We start from the raw sequence: 21,859 nt of genomic DNA on the forward strand, positions 1-21,859 counted from the left end.
CACCTGACAGTAGCCAGTGTGCTCGACCTAATTAATAGATACTCAGGAAAGTATCAAGTTGCATGTGTCTTGTTTATATTGCTAATGCAAGCATTTTTTCTTTTAAAACAAATTTGAAGTGAGGTTGATATTATATGGGTTCGTAGATAATCTTTCCAGAATACCACCAGAAAAACAAGGGGAAAGAGAAGAATAAAGATAATTTTAATTTGAGATTTGTATATTGATATCTATCTCTGAATACTGGAGCACCAGTTTAACAATCTTAACACTTGTCATATTGAGATCAGATGTTTTTTTCAGAAATTCATTGTATGTGATATATTTTGCCTTAAAAAGTTGCGTATTAAAATTTGTTAGTTCTGAGTCATTTCAAAGCTTGTCAAGTGCTTGCATTAGCTGGCGTGGATGTGGTGCAGTGCTGTGCCTGTTCTTTTCTGGCTGATAATTTACTAGCATGGAGCTAGACTTTCTCATGTTCACAGTATTTCTGTCAAGTTTTCTATTGGTATATAAATTACAGTATAAAATAGATGGATTTCTAATTTAAAATGAACTTTTAATGGTTCTGGAGTACTTGCAAGTCACTAGCACAACTAGAGCAGCAGTCCAGCAGTATGAAATAGAGGGTGACATTCTGACTGTGTTTAATAATTAACAATAGTAACATTGGCCTCATGAATAAAATTCCTTTGATTTGGTACTTTGTTTTTCCTTAATACAGTCATGCTCAAAAGGGCTGATCTTTCTTATTTTAGATTAAGTCATGAAGTCTGGGTGGGTTTGAATTAAAACAATATTTCATTACACTTAAATTATTTGGCATTTATTAAAAGCAAATAACACTTATATGATATTGAGTCACGCTTTATGAGGAATTGAATTTTAGATACTGCTTTTAGACTAAGGGAGGATTGATTTCACAAGTGCAACACTTTGCATATGTAATACTTCTTTGTAGGAATGGGCATACTTCTGTGTTCATGTAGCAGTAGCTAATAATGTACAAAAGGAGACCTCTGGTCTTGTATTTTAGAGTTGCTGATGTGTGTGTGTGGGGGGAAGTTCATTGATAGGTGGCTATATTGTTGTTTCTTATCTGCATGCAATTCAAAAAAGACAAGAGAAACATTTTCGCTTCTCTACGCTTCTCTACTTTTTTTTTCAGAGAGGCAAAACAATTGCTTTCATTGCAAAAGACCCTTTCATTTTTAAGTAAAATGTATTAATTCTGAAGATCTGAGACAGTGTGTAAAATCGTTCTGTCATTTTTTTCTTAAGCTTTTAGAATTCTCATTCTTGGATTTGGATATTAGCAAAGACTGCTTGCTTTAATGATAAGCATTAAAATAAAATGCCTTTTGAAATCTGCTTGCAAACTATCAAGTTCGCAAAAGGCTAGCAGTGTTCATTCTTTTCATTTGGGTTTATAAAGAGAAGATTGATACTCTAGTTAAGGTACTTGCAGGTGCTAACCAGCAATCTCAGAATAAAGCAACTATAGTATTGTTTTAAAAGAATAATAATGAAAAAGAACACTGTGAATGAAGGTTTTGCTGTGCTTACTGCCTGGACTGCCTTGTTTTATGTAACTACCTGCATGGGCATCTTGGATCTTGCATCTTCTCTCTGTTATGCCAATTCTGTGTTTGAAATTTCATGTCATGCAGACTTACATTTGTGGGGACGGATTCTCAGCTTTTTGCAAATCCCAGCTGGGCATCTGGCCTGCACAGAACTATCGGTCTGCTGGCATTCGGTGGGGAATTAATGGGCAAGGAAACCGAACTACCACTTAATGCTTATTTGCATCTCTAGATCAGTATTGAGGCAATGTACAGGTTGTGGGGAGAAGCTGTTACCCTCAGTTTTCATTTTGTACCTGACCCATAGATAAAGAAGTCAGAAAATTCAGGGCCTGATTTTCACTTATATGGTGTGTGTGATTAAGTCTACTTTAAGGCTCATTTAGGCTACCACAGTAGAAAGCAGAAGTAAAAATGGGCATATAGCCCTTCAGCCTTCAGTGCTGTCATTCTAGACACAGGAACTTAAAAAAACTAAACAGTAGCATGTACATCCCTGAACATCCCTTTAAGATACTCTATTTCACTTACACTCTTGGTGCACATTCTTCATCTTCCTTATCCTATTTTATATAATATTTCTTATATAAAACCAACAGCGAACTGTATTTTTTTTGTTTATTTTTTAGCATGATTTTCCTTTCATGCTTTGCAGACATGGAATTATTCTCCCCAGAAAGTGCTGAGAAGTCTGTTCATACTTTCCTAACACCTTTTGACAAGATGTCCTTCTGTGTGTTTCAGTTGATCTAGAGACAAAAAAAGGCCAATGTACAAATGAGTTCTGTGTAACAAACCATTAGCCACAATTGCTAACTGTTCAGCTTTTATTCCACCCTATGTACAGTAATTCCCTGATATGTAAAAAAATGCAGTAGTCCCCTTGTTGTTATTAGTAATCCTCATTATCCTCATTTACACTACCTACTCTCATTCCTAGTGCTACTTTCTGTTTACTCCTACAATATGGGCCTGCAAAATTACTTCCTAGCCTCAATGTTTTGTAATGGTAAGAGAAGCATAGAGTGTTCAGTATGATCAGAGTATGATAGTGCCTGCTTTCAGAGGAACTTTGGTGGCATTTCGGGGAATCGGCAGGCATACTAGTGAGACAACTTAGACTAATAAGCGCCTCAAAAGTGTTAATGAAAGTCCTATAAAAGAGGTCTAAAATCCATCTTGATTAGGGACAGCATGCTTTTTGTTATGAAATTCCTCTATATTATGTTCTGTAGAAGTGCCTTTTCTGCAGTACGTTTTCAACAGTTATGTTGAATCATTAAAGCAAAATGGAGAAAAAAAAAAAAAAGAAACCTGTAATACATTCTGGAATTGTGTTTCTTTTGTTATAAGAGGCAGACTGATGAAGGATCTTTTCACCTTTCATATTCTTCAGCCCTTCAGAGTACTCATTAGATCTGCACAAATTGGAGGCGTTTTGGTAATAGAATGGGAGAGCAGATTGCGGTCCCTCGCTGTGCTGAGCGCTCAGTCTAAAGCGGTTCCTCTCTCCCCACAGCAAGCATGCCCACCAGCGAGACGGAGTCAGTGAACACCGAGAACGTGAGTGGGGAAGGAGAGAACCCCGCCTGCTGCGGGAGCTTGTGGTGAGTACGGGCAGCCTGAAAGACTGCACCCACCTGCTCTCAGCATTTCCAAATAAAAGGGAATTAGCCCATTGCTTTTTGAGCCGAAATTGCTTTCAAATAGTGAAAAAAACGACTCAATTTCAAATAATCACACAAAAAGACAAAGTGTGACCTATGGTATTTGCCTTTGTTACTTTTATATTAGACCGATAATTATACAGTATTAACGCACATCAAAATTTCACTATTACATTAACACTGAAATAAAATTTCAATTAAGGTAGATGGACATAAATGCCACCAACTTTACAGTTGGATCCTATTTTTCTGAGAGCTTTTGTAGTATGTGATAGGTAATAAAGAAAAATACAGAAGTCACCTATGACATATTTATGCCTGCTCTGAAGAATACGTATTTTGTTAGCAATAACTGAATGAATGCGAGTATTTCTGTGATTCCACATTATTAACCATTCAATTGTTTAAATTTTCATGGCTTCCAAGCAGCTTCTACATGAGCAATTTATTTAGCATCAGGCTTGGCTTTATGGTTTTTGTTTTGTTTCACTTGGAAAATTTACAAGGCTTTGGAATGGTATTAGAGAAAATAGTACAAACGCAGTCACAATTCTTCAAGGTTTTTGTTGCAAGTTCATTTTTATGCATAAGCTTTGAATAATTCTAGTGTGTTTTCAGTTGCATTTTTCTAAAGAGAGTGAATTTGTGTTCATTATTTTTTCAGTGTATTTTCTAAAAATGTTTTTTTTTTTTTTTTAGTCAAACTATCTCAAAATCCAAGTTCAGGTCAGTATTTTCCTGTCTCTTTTCATTACTTTTGCATGTTACTATTTACATATCATGATGATCGCATGTAATTGCTTTTTGTTTTTTTTTTTACTGGATTGGGTCCCTGTTTCCCACTGTTTGGGTAACATCTAGTACTTCCTAGTTCTCCGCTTCCTATGAGCCAGCAAAAGAGTTCACAAATGGAAATACAGCCCAAGGAGACTAGCTAGTTTCCCAAAGTTCCCAGGGATGGAGTAGAAATTTGATCCAGTTTTATGAGAGCCGAGTTATTGTCCTCTCTATGAATCTAACTCATAACTAGATAGGGACTATTTTCTCATCCTTGATTGTCATCTCACAAATGCCTGTCCAGTGATACTATTTCAAGGCGTATCAGTAGAAACCTTTAGGAGTCACTGTATGATACTTCTAACATTATGGGGTAGATTTAGAAAAGTTCACTTCAACATTTCTGCCTTCTTTAATCTTACCCTTATTGTGTCCATGAATTAACCTGTGGCCAACAGGTTATTACAGGTTAAATGTAATCTAAATTCAGATCATTCCAATCAAATTTAATCTAAATTCAGATCACAGTGCTTTTTGGGCTTTTTTTTATGGCTGTTAATTGTATGGGGCCTGGGAAGGCAAGTTTATCTTGTTGCTCAACGTTGTGCTGAGTACTACCTAATCTAGTCATGTCACAGGCAATTTGAGTCTCCCAACAGTTGTAGCTTGATTTAATCAAATATAGAAAATGAAGAAATGAATGCCCCTTAATCTGCGGTTTGTGTAAGTGTTGTGTACATATTTATGTAAATACACCCACGCATGCATATGTATTTGCACTATATTTTCTGCATAGAAGAAGCCCTTTCCAAGTTGATGCACATTTTCTACATGCTAATACATTTATTCTTACTTGAACTTTCAGTCGACGCTGGCGTCGCTGGAATCGATTTAATCGAAGAAAATGTAGAGCTGCAGTAAAGTCTGTCACTTTTTATTGGCTTGTTATTGTCTTGGTCTTTCTGAACACATTAACTATCTCATCGGAGCATTATAATCAACCTGACTGGCTGACCCAAATCCAAGGTATGATCAAAATTTATTTGTCCTGTTCTTAACTATGGTGGTTACATTCCATCAATTCCGACTTTTACACTTTGCCGTTTGTTTATTTGTTGCTGTCCTAAAGCATATTTAGCCAGAGAGATGCAAAAAATGACTGAACACATTATGTTTCCCCAACTGTAACAGAGCTTAATGACATACTAGCAAAAATCTGACAATGCTGGATTATAAATACCTGTACTTTTGTCATTTAACCATGCTTGAAGGATGGGAAAAGGAATAGTAACTGGCACAGCAGAATATACTGTGGGCTGTATTGCTTGAGATCCAGTGTGGACTTGAGCTGTGAACATACCGTACAATAAATTGGAAAGATGCACAGTTTTTAGGTGGCAGGAGGCTGCAAAGAAATGTAAATCCTTGCTTCAAAATTACTGCCCAAAGAAGCAGGATTTACTTCCCTCCCAGGCAAAAGTGTAGAAATAGTCTGTTAAAGGGAAAATGGAGTCTGTAGGCCAATTCAAAAATATCATTTTTTTTTAATATTGTGTTTCAGATATTGCAAATAAAGTTCTCCTGGCGTTATTCACCTGTGAAATGTTAGTAAAGATGTACAGCTTGGGCCTGCAGGCTTATTTTGTATCTCTTTTTAACCGCTTTGATTGCTTCGTTGTTTGTGGTGGCATTGTTGAAACCATTCTGGTGGAATTGGAAATTATGTCACCCCTTGGAATTTCGGTGTTTCGCTGTGTTCGTCTCCTGCGTATTTTTAAAGTAACAAGGTAAGATTAATACTGCTGATTTTAAGGATAGTTGAATGGTGATCAGCAATTCTTTTGTAATACTTCATCACGCACTGCTCTTTTACTGTTATTTTTCTTTTTTTTTTTTCTTTTCTTTTTTTGTGTGTGTGTGTGTGTGTGTGTGTGTGTGTGTGTGTGTGCTAACACACGCATTTTAATTTATAGGCACTGGGCATCCCTGAGCAACTTGGTAGCATCCTTGTTAAACTCAATGAAGTCCATTGCTTCACTGTTGCTTCTGCTTTTCCTCTTCATCATAATCTTCTCGTTGCTTGGAATGCAGCTGTTTGGAGGCAAATTTAATTTTGATGAAACTCAAACAAAACGGAGCACCTTCGATAATTTTCCACAAGCTCTTTTAACTGTATTCCAGGTAACTTTCTTTCACCCCCTATGAAACATTTTACCTTTGATCAACAAAACTGTTTAAATGATCATGTTTCCTGAAAAAAAAATCACAAATACTCTTTTCAATTTACATTTAAGTAGCATTCTGCTCATAAAATTTAGTACTCTGGTAATTCCACACCATTTGTACCATTTGTTTCATGTCTTATTTGATCTATCTATGCCACATAGCTGTCATATTATTTCATTAAATTAATTCTTTGTCCATCAAGGAGGTGGAATGTTATTTTATTTTAATTGAAATGTTTTCTTTAAGTTCATTAACTATCTAAAAGTTCAGCTATTCCTAAGCAGGAAAAACTGCGAAGCGCTCAGAGTCCATAATTACATGTGGTCATATCACTTACTGTACCATAAAATAAGTATAAATATCTTAAAGACACACTCTCAGGTTTAATGTTTGAAAACATCTCTATTTCTTTTGAAAAGATTATTAGAATCAGAGCCATGCTTGCAGTTTTCACTATTTCATGTTTTTTTTTCCTTTTTTTAACCTTCTCAGTTTGGACACCGGAATCAAGCTGATCAGTTTATCTTTGTAGTCATGTTCATGTTCAGCTTCGCAGGCATTGCACATTGCCACAATATTTGGTTTCAGACGTTGTGGGTGTGTGTTTGGAGCTGACCTTGCAAGACTTGACTCTGTCAGCTTCCCATCATCTCCATATCATTTTTATCTGGTGACTTGTGGAACAAGCAAAAAATCTTTCCTCTCATTTTAACATGAGCAAACTTCCTTAAGAAGAAAAGTAACCACATTAGACCTCAAATTGCCCTTTTAAGAAACGAAGGTGGTACAATTTTATATCAGCTGATTTTTCAGAGAAAATTTCCTTTGTCTTCAGAATATGCTCTGGAACGACCTGCTGGGTACCCAGCAGCTATGAAAATCGGATGATAAGTTTAGATCTCTAGGGATGAACTTCGGAACATGACATGCCTATGGTTTTCTTGATCAGCTATGTAATTACTTGGAAGGATAGTTACTATGACATGTTTAGCCAAGGTAGAGCTAGTGATTTTTAAGAAATTACTTAGAAGTATATGGAGTATCTCTATAACTTATAACTATATCTCTATATCTTATAAGTTGTAATATTCAGAATCCTAGTAGTACAAAAGAGTAGTACAGGAAAAAAAGTGAAATTGCCCAAATATAAACTCTCCTTCTTCTAATGGATTAGCAAATTTAGAAAATTCTTCTTTTAGACTTTGGTAAAATTGTGTGAAGCCACAGGAAGTAAGAAAATCATGTAATTCTCTCACTGCAGTTGAATTCTATTCTGCTTAAAACAGTTATCAAGATAGATGAATGTGGTGTATCACTAGATATGTTGCCTTACTAAAATCAGGCTTCTGCTGTTTGCCAATATCAATAAATTGACTATGGCATTACTTTTGAATAAAAAGGCCGGCTTTACTGTGTATTGTTGACAGAGGAAAATCCTTTTTTGTTGTTTTTGTTGAGTTGTTAATAATACATGTTTCTATTGCTTAGATTCTAACAGGTGAAGACTGGAATGCTGTTATGTATGATGGTATCATGGCGTATGGTGGCCCATCATCCTCAGGAATGATAGTCTGTATATATTTCATTATCCTCTTCATCTGTGGTAACTGTATCCTTTGCACTCATGAAAACATTTCCAGATGGGGTTGTCTGCCAGGGCATAACCACACCAAGGACATGGGCAGAATTTGTCTAGGGCTAAGTTGCTGTGGATGTGCATGCTCATTCTGCCCATGCTAGGCTCCTTAAATAGGTTTTATTTTATACATCTATTTTAAAATTGGTGACTCTACTGGATCTCTGCTTAGTTTACACTCAGTACTAATCTCATCATTAAGTGAGTGTTTTTCATACTACACTTTAGCATTACATATGTGTACACTTAGGCTGGAAACATGGTTTTTATGCCTCTCATAGTGTCAGTGTTTACATTGGTAATAAACCAAAAATATATAATAACACATAATGTCCTTAATTTGATTTGAAACAGATATCTTGCTAAATGTCTTCTTGGCTATTGCTGTGGATAACTTAGCAGATGCTGAAAGTCTAAATACAGCTCAAAAAGAAGAAGCAGAAGAAAAGGAACGGAAAAAGAATGCAAGGTAAAGTTGCACAAATGCACTGAAAGAGGAGAGGGGAGGAGGAGAGCACTAAAGTCTGAAAAGAATTTACCTAAGCGTTAAACAAGAGACAATATGATTTTAGGTAAAGATTGGCTAGTAAGTGGGAAAATAGTAGGAATAAAGGACATAATGATAAGCCAGGTGATATTTTCATATGGCAATGGTAGGATTTTACATTCTTGCTCTAATTGTGCAAGATATTTTGTTGCTGGTGCACACTCCCTGGGAATTTATCATATAAGTAGAAAAGAAGAAAACCTTCATTTAAAATGAGTCCTGACCTATTGAAATCAATACAATTTATTTGTATCTGTCCAACTGTCCTGTATCTGTCTGTATCCCCACATTTTTGGGAGGATTAACTTCTGGAATTTCAGTCAAAATGATAATGTTTTAAATGGATCAAGTGCATTCAAATGCTGTGAATTTTATTGCTCTTGTATTTACCACATTTCAAATCACTTAAGATACTTAACTATATATTTTTTTCATGAAATGGTGTAGGTCACTTAATCTGTCTTAATCTGCTGTGCTTCTTTTGTAGAAAAGAAAGTCTGGAAAATAAAAAAAGTGAGAAGTCAGAAAGCGATCAGAAGAAACCCAAGGATAGTAAGGTGTTTATTTTAAAAACTGTATCTTAGTTAAGACGCTGTTTTGGTAATTCCGCTAAGGAAGACTTTAAGTCTACAGTGCACTTAGATGGATTCATAAAAGAAATCCATAAAAGAAATAAAAGAAAGGATTTTTTTTTTTCCCCTCAGGCAATGCTCAGGAAACTTATTCTGGTAGTTTATATCCTCAAAGAATCTCTTAACCTTTTGGTTTCAAAGAATCAAAGAATATTGAAAAGAAGAGCTTTTAGAGTATGGAGTAATTAATGTTGGGCATATTTGACATAACCTTAAGAGCTCTGTTTGCGTTTTGGCCAAAAAATCTAATGGAAGAGATTAATGAATGATAAACTTGTTATAGATTTATTTAAATGCTCTAGGTAATTTCCAAATAAGCTTGTTAGTTATATTCTTGGTGTAATCTACACAGCCATAAGAATTATTTAAATAATCTTTTAAAAATATATATATTGAAATGTCAACTCTTCTCTATTCTCTCAATTATCTTGTGTTGAGAATCTCAGAGAGTAAACAAGGGGATTACTTTTTACTTCCAGCTATATTGAAATGTATTTTTTCTTTTGATGTGTTTCTTTCATTGCCATAGGTGACAATTGCTGAATATGGAGAAGGAGAGGATGAGGATAAAGATCCCTATCCACCCTGTGATGTACCAGGTATGGGACCTACCAGCCAGAAAACAAACATTTGTCTGCTGAAACATGCTAAGCTTAATCTCACTAAATTCTGAATTAATTCCTTTGAAGTCAGTGATGTTGTACCTGGGCCTGTAAGACGCAAAATACTATATTTTTCTGCAGCTCACTAGGCAATACAAACAGTGTAAGGGATTTAATACCGTAAGCCTGAAGACTGTTGTGATTGAACTTACCTGTATGTGAGAATATTTATAAATTTCTTGCGTATGTTTGGTTAAAAGGAGCATTCCAGAGATCCTAATATTAAATCAAATATATACTGACATACTCACCCATATATATAGATATATATAATGTAAGTAAATAAGTTCATGACAACTATATGGATACTGAGTCATACATCTTTAAAGTCATGCTATATACATATATTTTAATACAAGTCATGTTTTTATACTGTTATGAACAAAAACTCAATCTTTTTTATTTTATAGTAAAAACAATGTTTAATTTAAAGTAGGTGAAGATGAGGAAGATGAGGAGGATGAACCAGAGGTACCAGCAGGCCCACGTCCCCGAAGAATTTCGGAACTAAATATGAAGGAGAAGATAACTCCGATTCCTGAAGGGAGTGCCTTCTTCATCTTCAGCAGCACCAATCCGTATGTATCGTTTACCAAAGTACTTATTTAGCCCCTTGGGGTTCAGCCCTGAAGAAAGGGACAGGCTCTCGGTGAGGTTATGGGTAGAACTCCAAAGTCCTCAAAAGCAGAGAGATTGGTTTTCCTGATTATTAGGTTATTTTGCACATAGTCTGTCAGGCCTGCAAATATCTGAAAATACCATTTAATGTGTTATATTAATTATATAGTGTGGTAGCCCTGTGTAATTAAACAGCACGAGGTAAGATTTGAGCGTTCTTTACATAACATAGGATTCCTAGTAGCACTAAGAAGATATTTTTTGTGGAGCAACAAGAATAACAGTTCATAAGGCGCTGAAAACCAATAGGAGCTGTGAGGTTCTCTCTCCTGAGCTCCTTTAGTAAGTCCACCTTCACAACGTGTGAATCATTTACATTTTCAGAAGCCAGGGCAATAGTGTTTACCCTGCTTTTAACTGATAATTGCTCTCTTCTGTCATTGTTGGCAGAGCAATAGGAAACATTTTGTATAAAATCCATCTACTTTTTTTTTTTGGCATGTATGCATGTATTTTTGTATCTCTTTTTCAGAATTCGAGTGGGATGTCACAGGCTCATCAATCATCACATCTTTACTAATCTCATCCTTGTCTTCATCATGCTGAGCAGTGTTTCCCTAGCAGCAGAAGATCCAATTCGCAGCCACTCTTTTCGAAATAATGTAAGTGTGTCATTTTTATATCTGAAGATAAATGTATCCTCACACAGTAACAAGTCTCAGAATTAGTGCCTGGTTTTTAGTTTCAAAGAAAGAAACTTTCCTTCTCCTTTTTTGAGTCATAAATTTATATATTTTGCTGAAAACAAAACAAAAAAGCCCAACTAAACTCCACTAGATCTCTAAAGAAAGGTAACTTTATTGCTGAAGCGGCAGAGATATTAGAACCATCTACCATTTATTGTCTGCAGAACTTTTTTTCTATGTTGCATATTAAAATAACAGAATAAAATTATGACTGAGCATAAAATTATGCTCCAACTGAGCATAATTTTTGCAGCTGGCTGTTCCTGCTGTGCATTTTCTGAGTCATTCTTCCTGCTTATCAATGTTTGACACTGATTTAAAAGCAATAGTAAAAATATCAATTTATAACATATTGGGAGTTGTCTTTGGCTTGTGCTTTCTTCTCCATCACTACTTCTATTACCTGATTTTGAGGAGCTCAGATAGAAAGTGTATGTCTTTGTAAGGATATCGTCTCTCCTTTCAAAGAGGAGAGCACAATTAGTTTTCCCAGTGTCTGGTGCTGTGAATATCATATTCCTTTTTTAAAAAATTATTTTTTATTTTTTACTCCACAGTACTGTAAATACTTAGATCTGTAGTAGATTAAGATGCACCCACACTGCTGTTTTAGTACCACAGCATGCCTGACCATCCTGAATTGATGGCTGTATAAATCAAACAAGTCAAGTTTCCATTCTGTTTGAACTTGTGCATGGGAGGAGAATCAGAGCATACTCCACTCTTGCTGGGCACAAGGTCCTACAGAGTCAAAATGCAGTTTCAGTCTATATACGGACTTGAAAGTTTAGAGGCACTTCTGCATCCCTCTATACAAATATAGTTGTAGAAATTAAATGTTTGTATTAGAATATCAATTTGAGAAATGTGTTTATTTCAGTAAAAGAGTAGTTGGTGTGATAAGTAAACATCTGCACTCCTCTTTGGGCATTGTTCAGTAGCAACACTAAATGTCAAAAAGTGAAAACTTTCTTAAAGGGTGAAAAGCAATTGTTATTGTATGACTTGAAGAGCTGATACTACTTCTTCATAACTAGAAGAATTCTACGAGTATTTAACTCCAGAGTGGTAGTAACGGAAGTGTTTGTTTTTATTTGTGACGCAGACATGTTAAATGTAGGAGTGATTTCAAGAAAGAAAGAGCCTTTGCTAAGGATGTTCACAAATGCACTAGACTTTCATATTTTTCTTATCTTTACTTGGAGTGATCATGGTTTCTTCAGCTGACCATTTCAGCAAGGGAGAGAGTTTGCTGTGGAATGGCAGTGGGCAGAGTTTAGAGGTGATCTTGAGTTGGAAGCTGGAAGGCTCAAAAATAGTGTCAACAGTTGATGTCAACAGTTGGCTGGTCTGTCTCTGCAAGAGTTGGTTCTGCTTATTCCAGATGTGATCTGTTCTGTAAAAATCCCTGCTTCCTGCTAACAGCAGGAGTTACTCCTACGAGTCACTGTGTAGAATCTTGGGCTTTTCATGCTGAATATGCTGTGTTCTTCACGGAAGATTGTGTTGTTTGCAGCCATCCTACCATGGTAAGCTGCTGGCCACAGCCCAAATCCCACTGTGCTGAACACACTGCTGAACATGGTGGTACCCGTCTTGAGGAGTCTCTTAGTTTCAACATCATTTCTCTGGTAAATTCATTCACACAGAACAGGAGTGAACAAAACAGATTTAGAAGCTGGAATGGTTTTGAATGTTTTCTTTGAATATTTATTTAAAAATGAATTCCATCCTGATTGATCTCTACTGAATGATTTTAATATTTACCTGTTTTTTTTCAGCAAGACACCAAAGGATGTGATCTTCATGAGGAGAAAAAAATTTCATGCATTTGAAACACTTTTTGCTGTCTGTTGTCCATTGTCTTATTTCTCTTTCACATTTAATTCTCTGTTAAACTGCACATGTGATGTTTCTGTGCAGAGCTCTTTGGTAGAGTACTTCCCTTGAAAATAAAACTAGTACACCACTGCACTATATGGTGTGCACTAAATTAGGTACTAACAGTACTACAACCTTGAAAGGGTGAGATTCTGGTTCAACATAAATATAGACAGCAGTGTGTTTCTACCGACAGCAGTAAAGTAGATATCAACTGTAGATCGTTTTTAAAAGTTTGCATATCACCATGCAACTATTATTGATTCTTTTAAATCTTCAACCAATAAATCACTTCAATTTTCAGGAAAAACTAGCTGTAGGATTTGTCTCAAATAATGTGTTTATTCATTATCTGCTTTGTGACACTGAAGCCAAATCTAGGCAGGAACAGTATAATGCAGCAGAAAGTAGACAGATGTAGTGTCTAGAAACATCCACTGAAATTTAATTTTTGATGCATTTTTGTGATAAAAAAAAGCTGTTACTAATAAGCAGTTTTTCTTTGTGGAAGATTCTCCATCTTTGCTAAAAGTGAAGAAAGTTCCTGTGAAAGCTGATGGAAGAAAATCTGAGTTGAAAGAAAATTTTGCCTATTGGGTACTGTTAACCTCTTGGTGCAGAAATCTTATATCTAAGCACAGCGGCATCTGATAATTTTTTTAAGTAAACAAAAATGGTTGTACAACATCTGGAAGTTTAAACTAAATTGTCTGAATTCCCTATCTGCCTACTTAGATGTATTAGTTTTTGTTTGTGGTCTAAACTGTATAAATTGATTCATAGATGAATTTCTTACTCTGGCACATATTATACCTTGCAGATACTTGGTTACTTTGACTATGCTTTCACAGCCATCTTTACTGTTGAAATCCTGTTAAAGGTAATGCATTGTTAATTGATCCTTGTTAGCGCAAAAGCAGCTTTAGCAATAATGTTTGTAACTTTTTGTTTACCTTCCAGATCCTAGGGTATGCAGATTATGTCTTCACTAGTATGTTTACATTTGAGATCATTTTGAAGGTAACAGGTTTTTAAAGGAAGTTTGTTTAAAAGGATTTTCCTTGTGTGTCACCTGCCAAGAAAAGGCACTCAAAGTTTTCTTCGCCTTTTCTCTAAATGATCAAAGCCAAACTTTTTTTAAACCAAAGGATTGTTTTTTTTAATTTGACAGTTTCTCATAATTTTTATTGGTCATTTTTTTACCATTGGGTGCATGTAGAAGCTGATTTTTGTATCATCAACTCACTTTTTACCCTTTTTAAACTGAACAGTTGTCAGAAAAGGGAAAAGTTATTCACTGCGCATGAGCTTTTCCTCTTCCCTGCTCTGGCATTTCCAAAAAAGATAATCAGTCTTTTCAGAAGGGAGCATGTAACTTCTCATTACTCTTGCTGAACTATACTCATAGAGCTAAAATAGTAGATAACTATTTTCTTGCAATAGGACTTGCAAGATATCTTGCGTTTATCTATATACTAAGATACTTTGCATTGATCTTAACTTGGGCATACATTTAACTACACAGAAAGGCATAAATATGCTTGCTTAAATGTATTACCCATGCATGAGTCCAAAACTGGCATTTTAATGTATAGTTTGTGTACTGATTATTAAGTATACCCATTGGGGTTACTCACACTTGGGCTGTATGAGGCTTACTCTGGCAAAGTAGCCATATAACTGAGGTTTAGGTTCACATATGGGAAAATGCAGGACAAAATCAAATTTTTTTGAAAACAGGTGAAATACTTTTTTTTCGGAGATCTACATGTGTTTATTAAAAGTTTCATGCAGTACAAACGTGCCGTGAATTTTTGGTTGAGTAACCCTAGTATATATATTTACAAATTTCTAATACACCAAGAATCTGTACATAAACTTTGCATTTCCTGTTGAGAATTAAGCTTAACAAAAACTCTTTTCCCAGCTTTTGCTCATATTGCTATGCATATTCTTCACAGTGTGGTTTGATTAATACTAATTAAAGCAATATTTGGGCTGTTTACAAGATAAGCTGTACTATCAATTGTAAACTATTTTTATGCTTGCAAGCTTACATCTATCTTGTGTTATGCCCTTATTTCTCTTTTCCCGTGTGAGGAGTTTTCTAAGGACTTATTTAATCTTTGGCCTTAGTGTTATTCTAGAATAAGCATTCAGCTAGAGAATGGCCAAACTAAAGGAAAGAATGAAGTACTAAAAGGAATGAAGTACTGTTGGGTTAAACTAGTTCCCAGCTCTGCGTTTGTGAAGCAGCCAGGGGAGTTAAGCGTGGCACAAGCTGTAACTGTATAGAAAACATACCTGCAAACTGTAAAGGATTCTAACATCAAGTAACTCAAAATTATTCAAGGAAGGTAGAAAGATTAGAGTGGAGGCTACTGAAATTTGACACTGTAAAATAATACAAAGAAACAGGAAGCACCACCATAGCCAAAAGTGTTGGTGCTCCTGACTGCTTTGTCTAGGAAGCTCAGCAGTCATACGTGTCTATGGAGGAAAATTAACCCTACCACAGGAAGTTAATCTGCTTTACTAATGTTTGAGACACTGGCTTTGCTCGCTTATGGCTGAAGTCCTTGATTGTGTTGGGTTTTGTGCTGTACTTTCCACAGTACCTGGTCTTATGGAAGTTGTGTGTGTTCTTCAAGGAAGAAATTCAAGGCTAGATGTGTAGTGGCACTAGATATGTAGTGACACCAGCTTTCCTAAAATTCAAGACAAAAAGTGTGTGGAATTGTATTTAAATAACCAGAGGCAGTATTGTCAGCTGCTGGGAGGAAACTTGTAAATGTCCAAAAAGCAAGCATCAAAACAAAACAACACGACATCTAAACAGTCTCTCTATGCTGTATTTTATTTGCTGTTCTGTAGGCATGAGGATTTTCATATGGCAGGGGTCAGGGTACGAATGAGAATATGAATAACAGAAAAGCTGCAATTGCAATTTAAAGCACTTCAGAATTCTGTTACATAACTCATAGATGGCTTTTAAATCCAGCTTACTGTCTAGTGTGCAGTACTTGGGAAATGTGAGAACATCCAAGTGAAGGTCAGGTTAGGGCCTTATGCTTTTAACCTTATACAAGCTGTGATAATCTCCAACCACGTAAAGCAGCCCCCACTCAAGTGGAATTGTGGTCATAAGGAAAAGAGCAGTATTGGTGCATCCACAGCTGTGAAGCAGGGAGGGTTCTCCAGCATCTACTCCACTGAAGGCTGTAACACCACTCACCATATCAGGTGTGGGCTAGGACTTGGTTTTGTCCTTTGATCAGTAGGACAGTTAGAATGATTTTGTTGTAGCAGACTTTTAGTCAGATGCTATATATGTGATTTATAATAATTAAAGCATGAATAACCATATGAATGCATGGAAATAAAAATTTCACCAGTACTTTTAGTTCAGTGTATCCTAGCATTTGTGAGCATTTATACATTGACATTTACATACAATTAACTGATCACATACAGTATAAATGAATAATTGTAGGTGTGTTATTCAAGATTATTTTGATCTTTAACTTCCACCAGTTTTAATGAATGCTAGGCACTTGCCTTCAGAATTGTAGCCATCTTCTATAAGGCAGTAAGAGGCAACAATTGGAAATTTTATTATATGTATTGCAGGAGAGAAAAGTTGAAGCAGTAACAGGCTTCAAAGACGCAGAGGAGATTTAGAGAAAGTTTTTGGGAAAAAAAATGAGCTTTTTTAATGGCAAAGCTAGTAAGACTGATCTTGATTGTCTAAAGTGGAAATTTTAGCCAAATTATATGTCAGGAATCACAGAACAATATATCCCTTTGAGATCTTTTCTGCCCTTTATTATTTCATTATTCAGTTGATATGAGATTTTCTGAGTGCTATTGAGTTAGTTAGCTCTGGAAAACAAGTAGCTGAGAGGACTCAGCTCTTCTTAAAATGCACTTAAAGCTGGAGATATTCGAATCCATGTGCCTGAACTGAACTCACACCAGATTTTGCTCTCAGGTTGTTGGAGTAGCTCTTCAGCTGCTTCCAAAGATCATACAAACATCAGGAGCCAGAATCTGTTCCTAAATTTTAGTATTTCAGTAAGCTTGGAAGTTTTATGGTTCCGCTAGTCATTTTTCTAACAAAGACTCAAACAGCTCAGCCTAATCAGTTCTTAAACAAAAGAATAACTAGTTTATTGATATCTGAAACAAAACAACATTGTTTGAACATGTAGACTGTTTAGTTAGATGAAACTTACCTATGTATATAGTGGAATTGTTTTGTATCTTAATTGCAAGGTGAGATACTATTGTACATATTCACACTCTAGGCAAGTGTCTTGTAAACAGCCTAAATGTGAATTTCAATTAATATAGATAGAGAATAAATGTGTAATAATTCTTCTTTTAGATGACAGCTTTTGGAGCATTCCTTCATAAAGGGTCCTTCTGCAGGAATTATTTTAATCTGCTGGATTTGCTGGTTGTGGGTGTTTCACTGGTATCCTTTGGTATTCAGTAAGTATGATAATTGTAATGTGATTTTTTTTTTTTTTACTTTGGGGTTTTAAAGTTAGCTTGGTCTTTCAGCTTCTTTTATTCCCTGTTCTATGTAGGGGTGCAAGTGCAGTATTTTGCATTGGGAATGGGAAGAGATGTGCTTTATATGGAGAGTGTTGTAGCTCATTAATACTACAGATTGGAAACAAATTACTACTATGCCCTTTTACCAAGAGAACATGGAAGAATACCATGTCTCTGTACTGTATAGCAAGTAATTCCTGGATTTTCAGGAGGCTGAGATTCCCTCTTTTTTGCTACCGCCAAACGTACAATCCACTTCAAAGAACCTAAGTGCGTTCTGCATTGCCATGATGTGGTATATAACCTGACAATATTTGAAGGGGGGAAAATTTATACTATTATCAGAATTGATTATGTGACTGGTAGCTAAATTTTTTTTGATCAGGCAAAGCATGATAATCTAAGAGTATAAAGGTGCTTACTGATTCGCTAAAGGAGCAGTTCTTCCTTGAGTGTCAGTCAGCTGTTTCCCAATTTGTATTGTACTTGTACTAGAACACCTATTATGCAAGCTTTCAATTTTGCAGTATGTTCTTTAAAAGGCCATCTGCTATTATTTCTTCTCAAAATGCAGGCCTAGCTACTTAAACAAAGAACGTATGAGTCATTTGAGATCTTTTCGTCTTTATTTGATTAGAAATTAAGGCATTCATTGCTTTACAGGGCTTGCGTTATGTCTTTGATAGACTTGTCAGCACTGAAAAAAAAACAAGTATTTTGCTTGTGACCTAACTTAACTGCATTACAGTATCGGACAAGCCTTTGAGCTGTTAATTCCCAAGTTGCTCCAGAAATCAAAATCAGTCTTACAATATTACAAGATTAATAGTATTTTTTAATATTAATAAAAGATCAATAAAGAAGGACTTCAAAAATTTTAAGACTTTCCTGAATTTGAATGTCCACTGAAAAGTAACCAAATAAATTTTCTTTTTTCCTTAGGTCAAGCGCTATCTCAGTTGTGAAGATCCTCAGAGTTTTAAGAGTCTTGAGGCCTCTAAGAGCGATAAACAGAGCAAAAGGACTTAAGGTTTTTACTTTTATCTTTTTCTAATTTTTATTTACTTTGGCCTGTCTCTTCAGTCTTGCCTCAGGCTAAAAAGCATACTGAAAAAGAGATCATAGGGCAGGGCTAGAAGTTAGTTCCTGATTCTGAAGCATGCTAGGCCAGATTCTATCCACAGTTATAAAAATTTGTGTGGCTTGCCCCTGAGCACATGTTTGGGGCATTGCACTTGGTGTGAGCCAATGTGTCAGAGCCATATTTTTATTGTTGCTCCACTGTGCATTTGTAATTTTTAATCAGTGGATGTTAATGGGTATATTTCAACAGACTTCTGAAAAAAAATAGAAAATAAGTCTAGCTATAAAACCGTCATAACTCAAATAGTTATTTAAAAAAAATACTCTGTGTAAGAATATGTGTTTATACTCTTATGGTATGTATTTAATGATACTACTAAAACTTGTGTTTGAACCTGTTTTTCTTTTTTTGCAGCATGTTGTTCAATGCGTCTTTGTGGCCATTAGAACTATTGGTAATATCATGATTGTTACAACTCTGCTGCAGTTCATGTTTGCTTGTATTGGAGTGCAGTTGTTCAAGGTAAATAGACTCACAATTTACATTGCATCAAGAACAACAAAGCTCAAAGACTTCTTGGTGATTTGGTGCTGCTAGGGCTGGTTCTGTTTTGAACCTGTCATAGAATAAATGTGTTTGTTTTATATGTTCTGCATTTTTACCTTTTTTTATTGTTGTTTTATATGCAGGGAAAATTCTATAAGTGCACTGATGAGGCAAAACAGAATCCTGAGGAATGTCGGTAAGAATTCCTTTGATTTATGAATGTTGCACATAATAGTTTAGACTGTAGCAGTTGGGCTGGCATGTCTCAAGCCATTGAATAATCATCTTAAAATCCAACAGTAAACTAAAACATAAAGTGATCAGCCAAGGTCATCAAGGGAATTAAAAAAATAAATAAAAAATAAATAAAGTAAGTGATGGCATAAAATCAGCTATTCTGAATAGGAAGATGTAATAACTCTGAGGCTACCCTTAATATTTCACTAATCACAGTTTGTTTCTTTCCCTTTCCCACAGGGGGATATATATTGTTTATAAAGATGGAGATGTTGATAATCCAATGGTCAAAGAGAGGGTCTGGCAGAACAGTGATTTCAACTTTGACAATGTTCTGTCTGCAATGATGGCTCTATTTACAGTATCTACTTTTGAAGGCTGGCCAGCGTGAGTGAATTCTCCTTGTGTTCATGGCATTATTAACCCAGTTACATTTTCCAGAACAGTTCTCTCTAATTTACCAGGCTTCCTTGGAGAGCAAAATAGTCTTTATTGATGACATTAAAAACTTATTAATGGAGGAAGAGAAAAAAGCATATAATCATTGTGAATTTAGTGCTCTTTTATAAAGTCTTTATGCACTTTTCCTGCAATTGTATTTCAGCAATTCGTTGCCTTTGTGGTGTGTAATGGAGCAGTGAGTGAGCAATATTGGATTCAGGAATTCAACAATATGAGAGTTCAGTCTTCATTTTATATTTTGGAATTTCATTATGGATACAGAATAGACCAAGTATGCCAAGTATCCTGTTGAGACTCAAGATTAGTGCATATTAGTTAAACTGAATACTGACAATACTCATCATTGAAGCATCCTTTTGCCAGTAAAATCAATTTAAAATCTGAGTGCCACAAAGGATAACATAAAAGCACTATATGGTTTCTGGATATGTATTGTCTTTTTTCTGTGTGTGTACCTGTTAAAATCCATCTACTCTTTAGTGTTATATTGTTTGATTCCTAATCTTTCAACTACTTTTGATGGACTGTTCTTCAGCTCTAATTGGAAGTAATACATTTAGATGTTCATTCTGAAAATTTTAGCCTTTGAGTAAAAACTGTACTACAAAAATTGTAAAAGAATAGGCCCTTCCTAAAATTCATCTTCTGAATTGGTATGTTTTACTGTCTTTTGCCATTTTTATGATAATAAAGTTACACTTTTTCTTTTTCAGGCTGCTGTACAAAGCCATTGACTCAAATGGCGAGAATGTAGGACCTGTATACAATTACAGAGTGGAGATCTCCATTTTTTTCATCATCTATATCATCATTATTGCTTTTTTTATGATGAACATATTTGTTGGTTTTGTCATTGTTACATTCCAAGAACAGGGAGAGCAAGAATATAAGAACTGTGAGCTGGACAAAAATCAGGTTAAAATAAATAATGAACTCTCTAATTTTTGAAAGTATCCTTGTTTGTTTGTGCATGAAGAGCTTCCTTTCTGCCTTGGGTCAGAAGAGGGCACCAAGCAGATATCTTAGCAAATGAAACAGCAAGTAAATACTACTGCCAATAAGTCTACAAGTCACTATGTTGCTCTCTCTATAAGCCTAACCTATCAGCCGTGATTTTATTTTATTTTTTTTATGAAGGGTGTTATGTATTTTTACAGTAAGATAGAAATATAAATACTACCTTCCTAATATTTATCCAATACTAAGGAAAATGTTCAAAGTAGATATTTATGCTTTTTTTCTGTATTTATAAAGAAAATTATATCATGGTTTATATTCAGGTCTAAATAAATTGTGGACTTTTTATTTAATCCTTTGACTCAAGCTCATGAGTCAGGTCATGATCTTTCAGGTATTCATATTCTATTGTAACACATATTTAAATGAAGTTAACCATGAAACTTTGAGTAGCATTCATACTTCAGTTTGTGATCTACCAGTAGCATCCAGTAAGCATCCTTCAAAAGCAAAGGGAAAGACCCATCCTCTTTGATTTCAAACACCTGTAAGAGTTGGAGGTGAATCCATGAAATTTCCATCTCTATAACATGATTTTATTGGTCAATTTAACAGTTATTCATAACACTCATCCAGTATTTATTTTCTGAGTACATGGTTTTATGCTGTGCTACTACATATGTGATTGAAAATTGAGTAAAGGCAAAGCATGGCGTATAGATCGCTTTATTAACTCATCTTTATTATTTAGCTAAGATTCTTTGGAATTAATTCTAAGTAATTCATTAGAGTTAGGATGGCTGAATAGCACCCTGGTGAGTAATATCCATGCTACAGAATATGTCTATCCTATATACACTATACATATATACACTCACATAGACATATGCATGCACACAGTTTATAGTGTACTACTACACTATATGAAGGGAACATTTCAGAATTTCCATGCACATTATTTGACTTCTTGGTATGTGGAGAAGCAGTGCACATGGTTAGCTGCAGTTGTAAAGGACCAAGTCAGAATTAGAAAGC

General features: G+C 35.3%; 1 protein-coding gene across 2 annotated transcripts in view; it reads left to right on the forward strand.

The window, feature by feature from the left end:
- Positions 1–21,859, forward strand: part of CACNA1D (calcium voltage-gated channel subunit alpha1 D) — a 156,205-nt gene that overhangs the window by 84,835 nt on the left and 49,511 nt on the right. Inside the window, exons 10-27 of one of the 2 annotated variants that reach the window (XM_088532046.1) lie at positions 3,106–3,193; positions 3,953–3,979; positions 4,896–5,056; positions 5,592–5,817; positions 6,004–6,211; positions 7,745–7,865; positions 8,247–8,361; positions 8,927–8,996; positions 9,601–9,670; positions 10,167–10,311; positions 10,884–11,013; positions 13,799–13,858; positions 17,366–17,472; positions 18,481–18,568; positions 19,037–19,144; positions 19,312–19,364; positions 19,646–19,792; positions 20,581–20,782. In XM_088532046.1, coding sequence (XP_088388172.1) covers positions 3,106–3,193; positions 3,953–3,979; positions 4,896–5,056; positions 5,592–5,817; positions 6,004–6,211; positions 7,745–7,865; positions 8,247–8,361; positions 8,927–8,996; positions 9,601–9,670; positions 10,167–10,311; positions 10,884–11,013; positions 13,799–13,858; positions 17,366–17,472; positions 18,481–18,568; positions 19,037–19,144; positions 19,312–19,364; positions 19,646–19,792; positions 20,581–20,782 — 2,126 coding nt within the window. Of the gene's footprint in view, positions 1–3,105; positions 3,194–3,952; positions 3,980–4,895; positions 5,057–5,591; positions 5,818–6,003; positions 6,212–7,744; positions 7,866–8,246; positions 8,362–8,926; positions 8,997–9,600; positions 9,671–10,166; positions 10,312–10,883; positions 11,014–13,798; positions 13,859–13,938; positions 13,999–17,365; positions 17,473–18,480; positions 18,569–19,036; positions 19,145–19,311; positions 19,365–19,645; positions 19,793–20,580; positions 20,783–21,859 lie in introns of both variants that reach the window. The other variant, XM_088532047.1, reaches the window with a different exon arrangement.

This window comes from Tinamus guttatus, unplaced genomic scaffold (assembly GCF_059628265.1).
Source record: "Tinamus guttatus ecotype Peru unplaced genomic scaffold, ASM5962826v1 Tinamus_guttatus_pri_ptg000451l, whole genome shotgun sequence".
NCBI lineage: Eukaryota > Metazoa > Chordata > Aves > Tinamiformes > Tinamidae > Tinamus > Tinamus guttatus.